The sequence below is a fragment of the Rhinolophus sinicus genome, chromosome 3, assembly GCF_057876585.1.
Source record: "Rhinolophus sinicus isolate RSI-liver-muscle chromosome 3, RSI-T2T, whole genome shotgun sequence".
NCBI classification, from domain to species: Eukaryota; Metazoa; Chordata; class Mammalia; order Chiroptera; family Rhinolophidae; genus Rhinolophus; species Rhinolophus sinicus.
This window is the reverse complement of record NC_142503.1, coordinates 130,738,695-130,756,231: the sequence shown is the minus strand read 5'-3', so window position 1 is coordinate 130,756,231 and position 17,537 is coordinate 130,738,695. Positions and strand designations below refer to the sequence as shown.

At 38.4% G+C, this 17,537-nt stretch overlaps 2 protein-coding genes across 2 annotated transcripts; both read left to right on the top strand.

The window, feature by feature from the left end:
- Window positions 1–6,182: 6,182 nt before the first annotated feature.
- Window positions 6,183–7,179, top strand: LOC109438995 (olfactory receptor 11G2-like). The gene has a single exon (XM_019719183.3). The coding sequence runs from the start codon at window positions 6,253–6,255 to the stop codon at window positions 7,177–7,179; it is 927 nt and encodes a 308-aa protein (XP_019574742.3). The 5' UTR covers window positions 6,183–6,252.
- An 8,805-nt stretch (window positions 7,180–15,984) lies between these two features.
- On the top strand, window positions 15,985–16,938 carry LOC109438993 (olfactory receptor 11G2-like). The gene has a single exon (XM_019719181.3). The coding sequence runs from the start codon at window positions 15,985–15,987 to the stop codon at window positions 16,936–16,938; it is 954 nt and encodes a 317-aa protein (XP_019574740.3).
- Window positions 16,939–17,537: the final 599 nt, after the last annotated feature.

The window sequence follows — 17,537 nt, the reverse complement described above, 5'->3', positions numbered from 1 at the left end:
CCCATCATGTGCTTAAGTAACTCGGTTTTACCAAGACTAGAAACATCTATAAGAAACTCTGGGAAGTAGGACAAAAAAAGTGAAAGGTTGAGCTGCAGAGTGCCATGTTTGCCAGGATGAGGAATTTGAAATATTTTGAAATGTCAATGGTGGATACACAGAGAAGTGAGCTAAACCCATCAGTGTGTTAGAAAAAAACTTCTGCCACCATAGGGAGGATGGAGACATTGGAGATCAGTTGTGTTAAAGATCTGCCCCTCTGTTAGGAGAGCAAACTTTAAAGCCCCAGTTGCAGTTGGTCAAAGAGCAGCTTCCAAATGACCCTTCTCTGACTGACCTTCGCCAAGAACGTCCTTGGGCCTGGAAAGTGTCCCTCAATGCATCTGTTTTCTTAGAGGTGTCTGCATGAAGTTTCATGAAAAAACTTCTCGCTTCACAGGCAATTTATTATGTTAGGTTTGTCAAGGCCCTTTGGCTGAAGACCACAGGAAAACCTGCAGGTGAATGAGTTGGGTTTATTACTCATAAAGCAAGGGATAACAAATACCATGGGTGAGCCCTGGGATGTGTCAGCAAGACAGTGTTAGAAAGAACTTATAGGATTGGTGCTTTGGTTGAGTGAGTTGGAGAATGACCTAACAAAGTGGTGGTTTGCTCCAAATTGGATGCTGTCAAAGCAAGGGCAATTCTATGATTAGGTAGCTCAACACATCTTATCTATAGAAAGGGCAGACAAGAAGGAGAATACAGCTATATTGGCTTTAAAAAAAGAAAACCAGCACTCACTCGTTTTAGCCACGAGCAGAGGATATTTGGTATTTTACGGGTGGCACAGTGACCTTGTTTTTTTCTGTGCTAAGACAAAATTATGAAGCAAACTTATTTTGTCTCATTTTATGATGGTCTCAGAGTAACCTTGACTGAGCTTGTATGTTGTGAGATTGTTTATGCCAAATAACAGAATCGCATGACCTAACTGAGAGTGTCAGCTCAGCTCATAAGAACATTGAGGTCTAGTTGTGAACGTCAGATCAGTTATGGACATCTGGAGCTACTTTGCACTCCTTCATGGTTTGTAAAGCTCTTCATTGGTAGAAGAACACATGGTAGACACACTTAGGGGAGTCAGACATAGACTCATTGGTAGATTATTCATTAATCAATCAATCGAATGGTTAATGTTTCATTCTACTTGTGAGGGGGTTAAAGCAAGGGAAAGATATTATTTCAACTTGCACAGCAAAAATAACAACAGAAATTAAGGCAGGCCCCAAGGGAAGTGAATAATAAACATAGAGATGTCTCCTGACACTGTTTTTGTTTCAGAAGCATAAATGGATCCTCCAGGATCAGGAAAAACAGGGCTCACATCCTGGCTGGCTCTGCTTATAAGCCCCCCAACCTGCAGCAGACACAATCAAAGATTCTTATCACAACTCTTTCCACCTCTTTTCTCCTCTGGTTATTGCCAAGACTATCTCTTCTCTCTATGAAAATAAAAAAGACACTTTGAGAAGCTTCAGTTTGGAATTCCCCTTGCTGATCCAGGTAATATATAGTGTTTGGATGAATAAAAAAATCATAATCTACTAGTTTTTACCCACAGCTCTCTTTGAATTTGCTATGCCCGTACGCATACAACCAATATTTCTTAAGCTCTTATTTATTAGTCAGGCAATGGTCAAGATACTTCCACAGACATTATCTTATTCAGTAATCTTTACTACAATCCTTTAAAGGAGGCATATAATTATGCCAATTTTATAGCTGAGAAAACTGAGTATTAATTTCCTATGACTAGTTTTTAAAAAGCTCAACTTTAAATTCAATGCTTTTCCTATTATACACAGCTGCCTACCACTCATCCCAATCTGGAAAATTATCCTTACTTTGAAGTATTTTCCAGAAACAGTTTACCCAGTGTGACAGATGTGGCAGCCCCCTCACTAACCTATACAAACCAGCGAAAGAAAGGAATTGAGTTGTCATGAGACATCTCTGGACTGGCTATGGGATGAGGGCCAAAAAATGAACCTACCAAGACTTCTACTGTACCGAGCTTTGAGGGAAAATTTAAATATCAGGGAATGTCTTCCTCGCACAGACACAGCCTAGCTCACTCCGACATAGTCTATCCTAACCTTTCCCAACTGGCTAATTTAGCAAGTAAACCATAAAAGCATGAGTTTGTTAATTAACTCAGTCCAAGTGGCTTAGGTATATAAACACAGATATCATTGTACAGATGTAAACAACAGTACCTTCTTCAGTCAATGCAGAAAGACTCAATTCAACCATTAGCCTTTTTTTTTTTTTTTTTTTTTTTTTTTACAGCTCCAGCTCAGACCTGTGGCAGGTAAACATTATAGTTTGTTCTGTACAGTGGAGCTAAGTAATAAAAGGTGAGTAACAATACAGTCTGGTTAAATATATTAGATTGAACATAAAATGATGATCGCCCGTCCTGTTTTCAAGAACAGCTTTGTAAGACTTCCTGACACAGAATTGTTCTGAGAGGGAATGGTTTTACTCAAAAGTCTAATATGATCGGTTTTCCGTTTTTAAGGCGTACTCTGCTGCTGTGTGGGAAATTGTGGATAGAGGGGCAACAGTAGAAGCAAGGTGCTCTGATGGGATGCTGCTGCCCAAGTCCAAGGAGGAAAGGCTGATAATCTGAACTTGGGAGATGACAGTGAAAACAAGAGAAGTGCATGATATGAGTCATATTTTAGAAACAGAAGCAGGTGGTGATGAGTTGGATGTGAGGGGTAAAAGAAAGGAAGAGATGTAACGTTAAAATAGACTAGACCAGGGAAAGTAAGTTTCTGAACATTAAGCCATTCAAAGTACTGAAAATATTTTGAGATGATGGACAAAGTGATTATCACAAAAAAATAAACTTTTAGAAACATCCTGCAAAACACTTTAATTAAAGATGTCCCAACAATAGCAACAAATTACTTTGACCTATTGAAAACTGAGAGATTTTTCTCTGTGTTGGTATTAAACCTGTAGGCCTTAAAAGGGCGTTTCTTAACTTTATGGAATTTACAGTTCATATGTGACCTTCACAGGTTATAGCAAATTTTCTTTTGAGTCACTCCTATGATTCATTAGCAGTTTATATATATATATATATATATTCTCATGGCCCCAACATTTGTTAGTAACAGCCCCATTCAAAAAACAGGGCATTTGAAAAAATGGTTGCTTCAGAAAACACCCCATTCTGAATATTTTCATCCTCAGTGAGACTGGGGTAAAGAATCGCAAATATATATTAGATATTTTGTGACTGGTTTAAATTCACTTTCGAAAAAGATGAATATTTGGTAACTGAAACTTAATTTCAGTCCCTAGTCACACATGGTTAAAATCAGAGAGGAAAGGGCAACTCTCAAAATAATTTATGATTGATTGATTGGTGCTATATTTCAGATAATGGAAAACAGATATTTTTCAATGTTCCTTATGCATGTCCTATTTACCGAGGCTCTAATAACCAAGACCAGGGCCTGGCTGCAGGATTATTTAACAAAGGTTGCGTTTTTGGGGGTGTTTTTTTTAACTCTGAAAAACATAAAGCCATTATTCAAATGTATAACCATCCAAAGTTATTCAGCCTTGAGGTTCTCCCAAGCAGGGACTGGTAGAGAGAGTAAAAATTTTAAGTTTTCTCTTCTTTACAAGTTCCTGCTACATGTAACCTTAACATTAGATCAATAATATCAGGTTCGACAGTTTATATGGATTTTGCAGCATCATATTCCCAACCCAGAACCTATTTCAACAAGGTCAGATTAATGCTGATCCTATCCCTCAGCTGTATCTACCCTGGATAACTGGGGAACTATATTAACAGAAGGGAGCAGCTATTTCCTACAATTAATTTGAATGTTTTACTCCTGAAATTGATAGACTGCATTACCACAGTCACAAATAGAATCAATGAATTAGTTTACCATCTCAAAAGAGAAACGTGATTCCAATAGTTCCAAGGCTCCCCTGTTCCCCGGCCCCACAAGCTAAGTCAGCTTTGCCCACAAGTAGCTGTGTCAGTGTAATCTTTTTCTGAAGACTGAAAAAGTGTGTTTATTCATTCATTAAAAACCAAGTGCAAAGCATTATGCTAATTCCCAATCACTTCTAGTAAAGTAACCTCTCATACAAACTGATGGTGAGCCTAGGACAAAGTTCTGTTTGAAACTTGCTGCTCAGGAAAATGCTCCTGAGTTACTTCAAAGAATTCTCTCTTGGGAGAGGCACATAGGAAAGTAGGAGGTACAGTAAAGAAATGCCTTGTTTAAATCGTAAGGCTGATCACAAGACTCAAAGCTCATAAAAGATGGATAATGAACTTCCCAGAAGTGGCTCTAAATTGCATCATGCATTAAAATGTTCTCCTAAACCAAGTTTGGAAACAGTTTTCTTTATCACTTCCAGAATACTCTCTCTTGAGAACAAAACAGTTCCGATATAATCACCTACTCTGAAAAAAAAAAAAAGTACTGCCAAGAAGAGGACTACATAGCCTGATGATGTTACCAGGAGGGAGGGAGGGAGGGAGGGAGGGAGGGAGGGAGGGAGGGAGGGAGGGAGGGAGGGAGGGAGGGGGAGAGAGAGAGAGAGAGAGAGAGAGAGAGAGAGAGAGAGAGAGAGAGAGAGAGAAGAGAAGAGCTTTTAAAATGCAATGTAGGCGTGGCTGGTTAGTTCAGTTGGTTAGAGTGCAGTGCTCTTAACAACAAAGTGGCCCCACATGGGTGACTGTGAGCTGTGCCCTCCACAACTAGATTGAAATACAACTACTTGACTTGGAACTGATGGGTCCTGGAAAAACCCACTTAAAATAAATTTTAAAAATTTTTTTAAATGCAATCTATATGTCATTCCACAGGCTCTGTGGTAAATACAAAACTTAACATTTGTGGGGACAGAGCCCCTGAAAGTAGTTTCCAGGCTCTCGGCCTCACATAGACAGGTGCTGGCTCAGGTAGTAAATGGCCATCAATGTGATTGGATGGCCATCAGCTGTGGCTAGTTGGCCGTCAGATGTAACCAGTGAGCCATTGGCCACTAATATAACTGCTGTGGCTACGCTAGCAGAGAGAGAGAGAGGAGAGATAATGGAGCTAGCAAGAAGATGGCGGCTAGGCTGGCAAGCGTGGATGGCGGTTTGCGGACAGTGTGGATCCAGCCTCCAGTGAGAGTATAGTGCCGCCAGAGAGAATATAGTGGTATGACTCCCCTACCTATGGCTCCGTGGGTGTTCCTTTTTGGCCTCACCATATCCTGCGTTATGTGGGGAGCGGGAGCAGAGACCCCGCAGGCCGTCCCGCATGACAACATTAGAAAAGGATGTTGACAATCAGAGCTGTCATATACTGTCAGTCGGAGTGAAAAATAGAGCAATAATGATGGAACACTGTTCAGCTTAATCTACTAAAATTGAAGATACACACAACTAATAATCCAGCCTACAAATATGCATGCACGTGTGAACCAGGAAAAATGAACTATATGTGTGTAGTAGCATTACACCTGATAGCCCCAAACTGGAAATAACCAAAATATTCATCTGTAGTAGAATGGTTAAATAAGTGGTGGTCTATTCATAAAATGTAAAAGTCTAGAGCGATAAAAATGGATAAATTACAGATACATACAACAACCTGAATTTCACAAGCTTGCTGTTGAACAAAAGAAGCCGTCCGAAAGTACCACGTACAACGTGATTTCTACTTATGTAAAGTACAAAAACAAGCAAAACTAAATATTTTTGTTGAGGAACGCATACTTAGTTATTAAAATAAAGAAAAAACAGGAGGTAGTCACCAAAAAAAACAACAACAATGTTACAATTGCAGGAACAGAGAGGCCGAGGACAGTGAATGGGATGCCTGAGGGGAGATTCCAGGGTGCAAAGTGACACTCTATTTCCCGACCTTGGTGGCAACTACTGTGGAGTTTTATTTATAATGATTTAATAAGCTGTATATTTATATATTAAGCACGTTTACATACATTTTCCAATGAAGAAACATCACTGTTCACCCACTGATATTTACTGATTTCTAGTGTTTTTACAGTCCAACAACTAAGCCAGGGCAGTATTTCAATATTAGACAAAAATAGCAACAATTGATATGTAAGTGTTTATTGTATTCTGCATGGTGGCTTCAATACACCTGGGTCCACATCTGTCTACACACAGTCATTCAATAATCTGGTGGTCTTTTCACAGCTCACAGACCCATGAAAATCGAGAGCAACTCCAGCACCATCACTGGCTTCATCCTCCTGGGCTTCCCTGGCCCCAGGGAGAGGCAGGTCCTCCTCTTTGTGCTCTTCTCTGTTGTCTACCTCCTGACCCTCATGGGCAATGGTACCATCATCTGTGCTGTGCGCTGGGATCAGAGACTCCACACCCCCATGTACATCCTGCTCGCCAACTTCTCCTTCCTGGAGATCTGCTATGTCACCTCCACTGTTCCCAACATGTTGGCCAACTTCCTCTCTGATACCAAGGTCATCTCCTTCTCTGGGTGCTTTCTCCAGTTCTACTTCTTCTTCTCCTTGGGTTCCACAGAATGCTTTTTCTTGGCTATTATGGCATTTGATCGACACCTTGCCATCTGCCGGCCTCTACATTACCCCACTCTTATGACTGGACATCTCTGCACCAATCTCATAGTCAGCTGCTGGGTACTTGGTTTCCTCTGGTTCTTAATTCCTATCATTGATATTTCCCAAATGTCCTTCTGTGGCTCCAGGATTATTGACCACTTCCTGTGTGACCCCGGTCCTCTGTTAGCCCTCACCTGTTCCAGAGCCCTTGTAATAGAGCTAACTAGCTCCACCTTAAGTTCTCTGGTGTTATTTATTCCCTTTCTTTTCATCATGGTGTCCTATGCTCTGGTTCTACGAGCTGTGCTGAGGGTCCCTTCAGCAGCTGGCCGAAGAAAGGCTTTCTCCACCTGTGGGTCCCATCTGGCTGTGGTTTCTCTTTTCTATGGCTCAGTGATGGTCATGTATGTGAGTCCAACATCAGAGCATAAAGCTGGAATGCAGAAGATTGTGACTTTGTTTTATTCTGTAGTTACTCCACTCATTAACCCTATAATATATAGTCTTAGGAATAAAGATATGAAACATGCTGTAAAGAAATTATTGGGAACATAAAAGAGTCTTAGTTTAAAAGACACAATCTGTTTTTAATTTCTTGGTTAAAAAGAAGACTAAATGACATCACTCAGAAAATTATTCATATTGTTTTTGAACTTTATACACCATAGTGTGTGTTTTTTTTCTATTTCCTAGAATTTATAGGGCTATAAGGGAACTCAAAGATGTACTCTAGCTCCATAATTTTACAAATGATAGAGCCAGAGATTGAAAAACTGACTTGAGTTTGCTGAGAAAATATAATTTAAAAGAAATCTTCTCCACAAAGGTAGAAAAGAGCCCAGAAAACTTCTGCACAAAGGTAGAAAAGAGTAAAACAGTTTTATTATTAAATATGCACTAAAGCAATGGAATGTGTGTATCACAGGCAATCCGCTAAAAGATAACAAAGACACAAAATCTAATCCTTTTATATAGCCAAGCAAATACAATCCACTACATATATGTTCTCAAGAGAAACAATAACTAGTCCTCAAAAAGACTTGAGAGCATCATTTATCACACATATGAGGTCTGACAATTATGTTTGCAAACTTGTTGCAACAATGTTGCTAACTTTTTTTGATATCAGAGGAATTATTCATTATGAATTTGTATCAACTGGACAAGCAGTTAACCAAGTTTACTGTTTGGAAGTGCTGAAAAGGCTACATGAAAAAGTTGGACAAAAACGACCTGAACTTTTCACCAACAATTCAAGGCTCTTGCACTACGATAATGCACCAGCTCACACGGCACTGTCTGTGAGGGAGTTTTTAGCCAGTAAACAAATAACTGTATTGGAACACCCTCCCTCCTCACCTGATCTGGCCCCCAATGACTTCTTTCTTTACCCAAAGATAAAGAAAATATTGAAAGGAAGACATTTTGATGACATTCAGGACATCAAAGGTAATACGACAACAGCTCTGATGGCCTATCCAGAAAGAGTTCCAAAATTGCTTTGAAGGGTGGACTAGGCACTGGCGTCAGTGCATAGCTTCCCAAGGGGAGTACTTGGAAGGTGACCATAGTGATATTCAGCAATGAGGTGTGTAGCACTTTTTCTAGGATGAGTTCTCAAACTTAATTGTCAGACCTCGTAGTTCATCCTAGACTCACCTGGTAATTAGGATAGACATCTGTGTTTTCTAATTGGCTCATACAAAGGAAAAATAAATACATCTATACGACGAGGTATTTTTGCAACTTGGAAGTTAGGCCACCAAAGTTAGGCTCCTACCCTCCCACAGAAACTAGGAGATTGGTGCTATCTACCTCGATTATTACATTTCAAACAGACTTCCCAGGTCCTTGACAAAGACATTCCTGAGTCATAAAGCTGGCAACAGCCTTTTTTAGCTTTTAGAAAATTTTATATGCATTTCAAAGACAGAGAAAGAACTTAATTACAAGTTTTCTAAAGTAAATGCCCTAAAAAGGCATTTCAACAGGGATAATTAAGTTTTTTATTTTTTATTTGTATTTGTCCTTACAAATTACACAAGTTTATAACCACGTTTTCTATTATCTTTCAATAACAATAAATTACCTTTACTCTTCTGGTTGAACTTATAGTGTGGTCCTCCAGAAGGTCTGTCATTGTAGCATCAATTATAGACAAAAGATTAATATGTTTGAGATATATTTGTATATATATCTAGATAGATAGATAGATAGATAGATAGATAGATATATACATCTTCAGATCAATAAGAAAAATAGCATCAGACATTAAAACAGGAAGTGCTAAATATATGGAAAAAAGTAAACAGCAAAAGCTTTTAAATATCTGAAAAGACATTCTATTTTATTCAGAATTAGAGAAATACAAAGAAAACTATAATTATACCTCTTCCCCCCAAATTGACAAAGTTCAAAAAGATGGTGTGGAAAACAGCAATCTTATCCTTTGACTGAGCATAAATTTGTACAGCATTTATGGGGGATGTTTTGCCAAAAACTATGAAAGTTTAAAGGGCATTCCTTTTGACTCAGCAATTCCATTCCTGAATATTTGTCTGAGTAGTACACTCACATTTAAGAACGATGGCATATGTACAAGAATATTAACTACTGTTTTTAATAGCAAAAGATTGGGACAATCTAAATTCCTATTAATTAAGGACTGATTAGATAAATTATTGTATATCCATAGATTGGAATATACTATATAACTGTTAAAATGAAAAACTGTGCATGTCTATTGATATAAAAGTATCCTCAAAGTATATCGTTAAATGAAAAGCAAGATGAAAGAGATCTGTATCTTGGGCTATCTTTTATGTAAAGAAAAATTACATAGATATGTATATATTTATGTTCATAAATATAGTATATGTTTCTCGCAGAAAAAAGAAACTAGTAATGCTTTTGAGAAAAAGAATTGAGTGTCCAGAGACAGAAAAAGAAAGACATTTTTACTGTATATGCCTTTGTATTTTTAAAATTTCATTCTATATGCATATATTGCTATTTAACATACATTTAAACAACACTCAATGTTACCATCAAAAATAAATTTTAAAACTATTTCATTATAAAATTAGCACCAGGGAAGTGTTTCTTCATAATTCTTTGATTCTTTGGGAATTTAGAAAAAGGACTGAGAGTTGATGGAAAATGCAAAAGATAAAAACCAATAACTTCTTGATATCATCTCACTAAAATTCTTTGGTTCTGTTGGAACAAAATAAGAAATGTCTTCCTCCTCTGAGGACCTATGAGAGTAAAAGTATAAAGAACTGAAAGTGATATTTTTTTATATAATTGTATCATCTTCCTCCATGGTTACTTTTTCGTTGAAACAATTGAAAACATTCAATATACTAGGTACTGAGCTAGAAGGTGATTCATAACAGAGGTCAAAAAGACACATTTCTTCTCTTGTGGGGCTCATAAACAAGTGGTAAATGGAACAAAATGTGCTACAAAGAAGGGTATTATAAGTTTCTATGGGAGCAAGTGAAAGAACAGTACAGATAAAAGGCAGGAGCAGTAAAGGGCAAGAAAGCATGGCAAGTTATGAAAATTCCATATAACCATTCATAGATTACCATCCATTTATATGTATATGAGTAATACAATATATAAAAAATAGGTGTTTCTAGAATAGGTCTTAATAGGGCATTTAATACCCATCATGATTTATAATTCATCACACTTATTGGTCTATTAATGAGCACCTTTAATCAAAATAAATATGGCTTCAGGATGTAATTCACAATTCAATAAACAAATAGATGATAGATAGATAGATGATAGATAGATAGACAGATAGATGTAAAGAGTTATAGAGAGCGATAAAGAAATATGTCATTTGGATATTGAAATATAAAAACCAATCTTCATGTGAAGGACCTATACACTGAAAACTATAAGACATTATTAAAAGGAATTAAAGAAGACACAAAGAAATGGAAAAATATTCTATGTTCATGGGTTGGAAGAATCAACATAGTTAAAATGGCCTTATTACCCAAAGCAATATACAGATTTAATGCAATCCCCATCAAAATCCCAATAACATTTTTTTAAGAAATAGAACCAAAAAATCCCGAGATTCATATGGAATCACAAAAGATCCTGAATAGCCAAAACAACGCTGAGAAAAAAGAACGAGGCCTGAGGTATCACACTCCCTGACTTCAATTTATTACAAAATGACAATACTCAAAACAGCATGGTAATGGCAGAAAAATAGACATACAGACCAATAGAAGAGAATTGAAAACCCAGAAATAAATCCACATATATAGGCAGATAATTTTTGACAAAGGAGCCAAAAACATATAGTGGAGAAAAGAAAGCCTCTTCAATGGTGCTGGGAAAATTGGAAAGCGATGTGCAAAAGAGTGAAACTAGACTGCTGTCACCATGTACCAAAATTAACTCAAAGTGGATCAAAGACCTAAACATAAGACCCGAAACAATAAATTACATAGAAGAAAGCAGAGGAACTACACTTGTAAACCTTGGGTTCAGAGAGGAATTTATGAATTTGACCTCAAAGGCAAGGGAACTAAAAGCTAAAATAAATGAAGGGACTATATCAAGCTAAAAAGCTTCTGCACAGCAAAAGAAACCATCAGCAAAACAGAGAGGCAACCAACCGAATGGGAGAAGGCATTTGCGAACACCTCCAATAAGGGGCTAATATCCAAAATATATAAAGAACTCATACAACTCAAAAAAAAAAAAAAAAAAAAAAAAAAACTGAAAAATGGGCAGAGGACCTGAGCAGACACTTCTCCCAACGAGACAGACAAACAGGCAATAGATATATGAAAAAATGCACAACTTCACTAGCTATTAGAAAAATGCAAATCAAAACCACAATGAGATATAACCTCATACCTATTAGAATGGCTATTATCAACAAGACAAGAAGTAACAGGTGTTGGGAAGGCTGTGAAGAAAAAGGAACCCTCGTACACTGCTGTAGGAATGTAAATTGGTACAGCTGCTATGGAAAACTATGGAGACTCCTGAAAAAATGAAGAATAGAATTACCATATAATCCAGCAATCCCTATTCCAATAATAAAGTAATCATTATTGGAAATATAAACTCAAGCCAAGACTGACTGAAGTTTGCAAGGTTTTGGGGGGTGTTTTTTTCCATCTAAACATTATAAATGGCGATCAGGTGCCTAAGTCAGTACATGATATCCTATTCAACCCATACTGTACTTGCTCATAATATCAATGTACTTTAAGAGCTAATCACAGGTACCAGCAGGGGTGGGAAAGGCAAATAAACAGGAAGAAAAATAAGCATAGCAACACATGGGCATTCTTACATGCAATTAACTTGCAAACCTGCTACGCCTGAATATATGGATTCAGCTCTTTGGGGGCTTGACTCCACAGAAGTGGGATCTCCTGCTTTCAGAGTTAGGTGTTCTTTCATGCCTTTCAGTGGGTAAAATGAGTTACTCAACAAACATGTGGGGGGGAAAAACATGTGGCTAAAGTTTGTGTGTGCATCGGTAAATGTGGCGGGAGCATGGGGGCGAGGGAGGGGGGAAGCACAGGAAATTGAGAGGCAAGACCTGAAAGATAGGGCAGGGCTGTGTTGCAGGGGCACTACTGATCAGGCTGCAAACTTTGAGTTTTACCATGTGGGTAGGGGAAACATCAAAGGTGCTTAAGCTGGATGTGAGATGTTAAAGTCGAAAACTCCTTCAAGGAATGTGAAGGTACAGTCAGTCAATGAGTCGTGCTAAACAATCTGCTCCTTTATTGGGATAATAAAACTTGAAGTCCAACCGCCACCTGCAGCTTCTCTGCATGTTGCCGCAGAATGAGTCTGCTAAGTGGCCCCTTGGCCAAGAGCATCTTTAGGCCTAGTAAGTGTGCCTTGAGAGGCAGCGTTCTTCAGTGGAACTGCTGTGACTTAGAAGATCTAACTGAAAGAAGAGAGGGAAAGATCATTGAGGAGGCCACCGTGGTCTTAGGAAGAGAGAAATTCCATAGCCGCCTTGGCCGAGGCCCATTACTCCCAACAGGTCTCCTCTTTCTAGTAGGGAGATGGGAATCTGTCTCCAGAACACACAATTAACATTGACTTCTCAGAAGACCAAAGAATAAACTCCTCCAATACAAACATCTACTCTTGGGTTTTGTTTGACAGAATTTCCCTTGAGCATATGATAGATACTTTGAGCGGGTTTGGTGAGTGATTAATGACTCATTGATTGCATCTCTGGCCATCTCTAAGAGATTTAGACCCAGTAAAAAAACATTACACCCTTTAACACTGGGGAGAGGAAAGGCAGAAATGAAGGCACAAGGGTCATCAGAGAAGATAATGAGCAAGGGAATAACTAGCAGAGATTTTTCTTCTGGCACTGTTCTCCTCATAGAGATAGCAATGAATCCTCAAGGAGCAAAACACAAGTCTACTTATAAATCCTTGATCCTACAGCACACAGATTCACTGATCTTCCTCCCAACCTATTTTTATAACCTTCTCTCCCAGCTGGTTACTATAAAGAAAACTACTTCTACTCTCAGAAAAGCTTGCAAGAAACTGACTGAGAAACTTCAGTTGGGATCCACTTTCTTGCTTCAGGAAAGAAGGTAATGTACTGCTTAGAGGAGAAAAAAATACTGAAATATAGCTGTAGAATCTCTATTTCTGGGGTGGGGGAAGAAGTCTCCTACTAACACTGCTACAGTTTTACCCAAAACATTTAACATGTCAGATATTGACAAGGTGCTTCCACCTTGCCGATGCATTGTCTCATTCAACAATCTTTATAACAACCCTCTGGAGAAGGAATTATCATCTCCATTCGATATTTGAGGAAACCACAAGACAAGAAATAAATGCCTTATAGAATTTCCCGCAACAAGCAACATAAGTGCTGGAATTCAAATCCTGGGCTCCCATATTGAAATCCAGTACTACTTCTAGTATATCATAATTGCCTACCACTTACCAGCAATGGATAAGTATACTTACTTTCAAGGGTTTTCAAAAAAGATTATAGATAGAGGGCTATATAGCACTACCTGGATATCAGGCATTTCACAAATATTATTTATTTAACACTCAAAACACCCTCAGTAGACAGTATTCTTATTCTCTCCATCTTACAGGAAAGGAAACCAAATCAGAGAGAATAACTTGTCTACCATACACAGCTAGAAAGTGATGGAAGCAAGATTCAAACTCAGAGGGTGGAGAGCTCTGGAAGTTATGCTCCTCCATGGAGCAGCCTTTCCACGTCAGATGGCAAAAGCTTATGCTCATAGAGGAATTGTCTGGACTGGCTGCTGAGAGTTTAGTATGGATACCAAGACTTTCACTCCACTATGGTTTCTGCGACCAGCTTACAGAAAAAGAGAGTATCAGTGAAAAATATCCAGAGAGTTAAAGTAGTATCCATAAGTGGAAGTCAGAATGCACATACAGCGTCCAGACTTCTGGATGCTAATTTCACAAGTTAAAAGGTAAAGCTTCTTTGCTTTGTTTTGTTAATTATCTGTCCAAGCAATCTGAGTACATGGACCCAGCCTTAAGCCCGCTGTGCTCATATTCCCAGTGCAACAGCTACAGCACCCTCTGCGGCCAGTTCAGGGGTACCCGGCCAACTTAGACTGACCAGTAAACACAGCAGCTGCTTTCTGTGCTTGGGAGCTAACTGACAAACGGTGAAGAACAAAACAGCTTAATGAAAATATCTCTACCTTTACCCATACTTAATTCTATTAGGTTTGGCATAAAGTATTTTTATACATTTCCTATTTGCCAGGACAGTCTTCTCAGGCTTATACTTGGAAAAACTATCCTAAAAAGAAACTGCCTTGAATCCTGTACTTTCATATATAAATAATACAATATCCAGCAAGGGTTTTTCTTCCAGAATTATATATCACTTCTAGATTTGCAAGTCTAGCTGTCCTGTGTAGTCTGGGTATCCCTAGCATAACAATAAACATCTCAGAAACAAGAATTAAAAATTATGTAATACAACTCCCATTTTATATTTAAGAAACTAAAATTTAGAGATGTTACTATTTTAATATGCTCAGACTATGATGTAAACATTATCATTCATGATATCTATCCAGGTGGACTTATGTGCTATTTTTTCAGGCAGTTTTTTCTAGCAATCTTGATGGTTTTACTCATGAAATTGACAAATAATGATATTAGAGAGAATGAATCAACTGGTTAGGTTGATTCAAATCATTTGAATCAACTGTCAAATAATTTTTAAGTGATATCAAAAGTCCCACATTTTTGCTGCTCCAGAATCACAGGATCTAACAAGACAACTGCCTAAAAGCAGTTGCATTAGGTGATTGCTCATGGAGAACTTAGGAAATGCACTTACCCATTCATCCATATATAGATATACAAGATGTGACCACAAACTATGGTGAATGTTTAAATTCTTAAAGTTTTATTACAGTAAAAGACACATTACCATTAATTCCCCACAAAATACTTCCCCTCACTTTGAACACACTTATCCCATTGTTCTTGCAACTTTCTGAAGCAGTTCTGGAAGTCCTCTGTCGTGAATGTCTTTAGTCGTGCAGTTGTGGTTGCCTCCATGTCCTAAATTGACTCAAAACTTTTACCTTTCATGGTCATTTTTGAGTTTGGGGAAGAGCCAGAAGTTGCACAGTGACATTCCGGCAATAAAGTGGATAAGGACACACCGTAATGTTTTTATTTGACAGAAATTGCCACACCAGAAATAATGTGTGACACGGAGCATTGTTATGATGGAAAATGAAGTAAAGACACAAAAGAGGACTTCCAGAGCTGCTTCAGAAAGTGGCTAGAACAATGGGATATGTGTGTTCGAAGCAAGGGGGTGTATTATGAGGGGGATTAATGGCAATGTGTCTCTTACAGTAACAAATTTTTTTAATTTAAGCATTCACTGTATTTTTTATCACACCTCATATATTATAGAAACCCTTCTAAGTACAAGGATCATGTGTATCCCAGTCACCTCTGTGACACTGGGATATTTGACATAGCAATAACCCAAGCCTACTCTCAAAAAGATGTTTGCCAAGAAGAGAGCTAATCCAGTACATTTAGTTTAAAAGAAAAGAAAAAGAGAATGATACAATGTAATGTCAGTTTACATTGCATTCTCCTGCCTGCAGTAAGCAAGCGAGGTAGGGATCTATTTTGTTCACTGCTATATCCCCAGTAGCTTAAAAAAAAAATACCTAGCAAATAGTAAACATTCAATAAATATTAATTTAATAATGAACAAAACAACAAATGTCAGTTTCTTGTTTGGACAAAGCAAATGAAGTCCCTGTGCTACTCCAGGGATATTCAGTAATTATGGGCCTTTTCACAGCTCACAGACCCATGAAAATCGCCAGCAACTCCAGCACCATCACTGGCTTCATCCTCCTGGGCTTCCCTGGCTCCAGGGAGAAGAGGGTCCTCCTCTTTGTGCTCTTCTCTGTTGTCTACTTTCTGACCCTCATGGGCAATAGTTCCATCATCTGTGCTGTGCGCTGGGATCAGAGACTCCACACCCCCATGTACATCCTGCTCGCCAACTTCTCCTTCCTGGAGATCTGCTATGTCACCTCCACTGTCCCCAACATGTTGGCCAACTTGCTCTCTGATACCAAGGTCATCTCCTTCTCTGGGTGCTTTCTCCAGTTCTACTTCTTCTTCTCCTTGGGTTCCACAGAATGTTTTTTCTTGACTGTTATGGCATTTGACCGATACTTTGCCATCTGCCGGCCTCTACATTACCCCACTCTTATGACTAAACATATCTGCATCAATCTTATCGTCAGCTGCTGGTTACTTGGTTTCCTCTGGTTCCCAGTCCCGATCATCATCATTTCCCAGATGTCCTTCTGTGGATCTAGGATTATTGACCACTTCCTGTGTGACCCCGGTCCTCTGTTAGCCCTCACCTGTTCTAGAGTCCCAATAATGGAGTTGTATTGGACAATCATAATTTCTATGCTCTTATTTATTCCTATCTTCTCTATCATGGTGTCCTATACTCTGGTCCTACGAGCTGTGCTGAGGGTCCCTTCAGCAGCTGGCCGCAGAAAGGCTTTCTCCACCTGTGGGTCCCATCTGGCTGTGGTTACACTCTTCTACAGCTCAGTGATGGTCATGTATCTGAGCCCAACATCTGAGCATGAAGCTGGAATGCAGAAGCTTGTGACTCTGTTTTATTCTGTGGGAACCCCATTCATTAATCCTGTGATCTATAGTCTAAGGAACAAAGATATGAAACAAGCCCTGCAGAAGCTTCTGGGAATATGAAAATCAGGACCTTCATCAAAAAAACAAAAGAAAAAAATGAAGAAGCAGGAGGAGGAGGAGGAGGAGGAGGAGAAAAAGAACTATTATCTCTAAAGTTTTTGAGAATTGGAACCTAAAGGACAGTCCCCCACAATTCATGGGTTCCTTGGGGAATCTATGAAGCAGTCTGCCTTTTCACAACTATTATATTTATATTCTTTATTGTTCATTTATTTAAAAAAATTTAATGAATACCTTCAATATTTCAGGTACAGAGCTAAAAAATGAATCAGATAAAGTGGGTAAGTCACATTTCAGTCCCTCATGAAGTTGACAATGTAAGATATGAAAAAAATTCAATTGTGACAAGTACTATGTCCAAAAGAGTGTTAACCTAAAAAAAAGCTTCAGGCTGTTATAAAGAATGAAAAACATTTATTTGAGCAAAAGAAGGACTGCAATCCTGGAGACACAGATTCAGGTAGCAACTCAAATTGTGCTATAAAGAGAACAAAGAAAGGCATGTTTTATAAAGGCAAAATGCTACAGGTACTGTTTCCATTTAGGCCCTGTATTCAAATGAAGGATGCTGGTTAGTTTAACAGGGGTTGATTAGTTTT

Coding starts and splice junctions, on each gene's coding strand:
- LOC109438995 (XM_019719183.3), top strand. CDS start 6,253: ATGAAAATCGAGAGCAACTCCAGCACCATCACTGGCTTCATCCTCCTG.
- LOC109438993 (XM_019719181.3), top strand. CDS start 15,985: ATGGGCCTTTTCACAGCTCACAGACCCATGAAAATCGCCAGCAACTCC.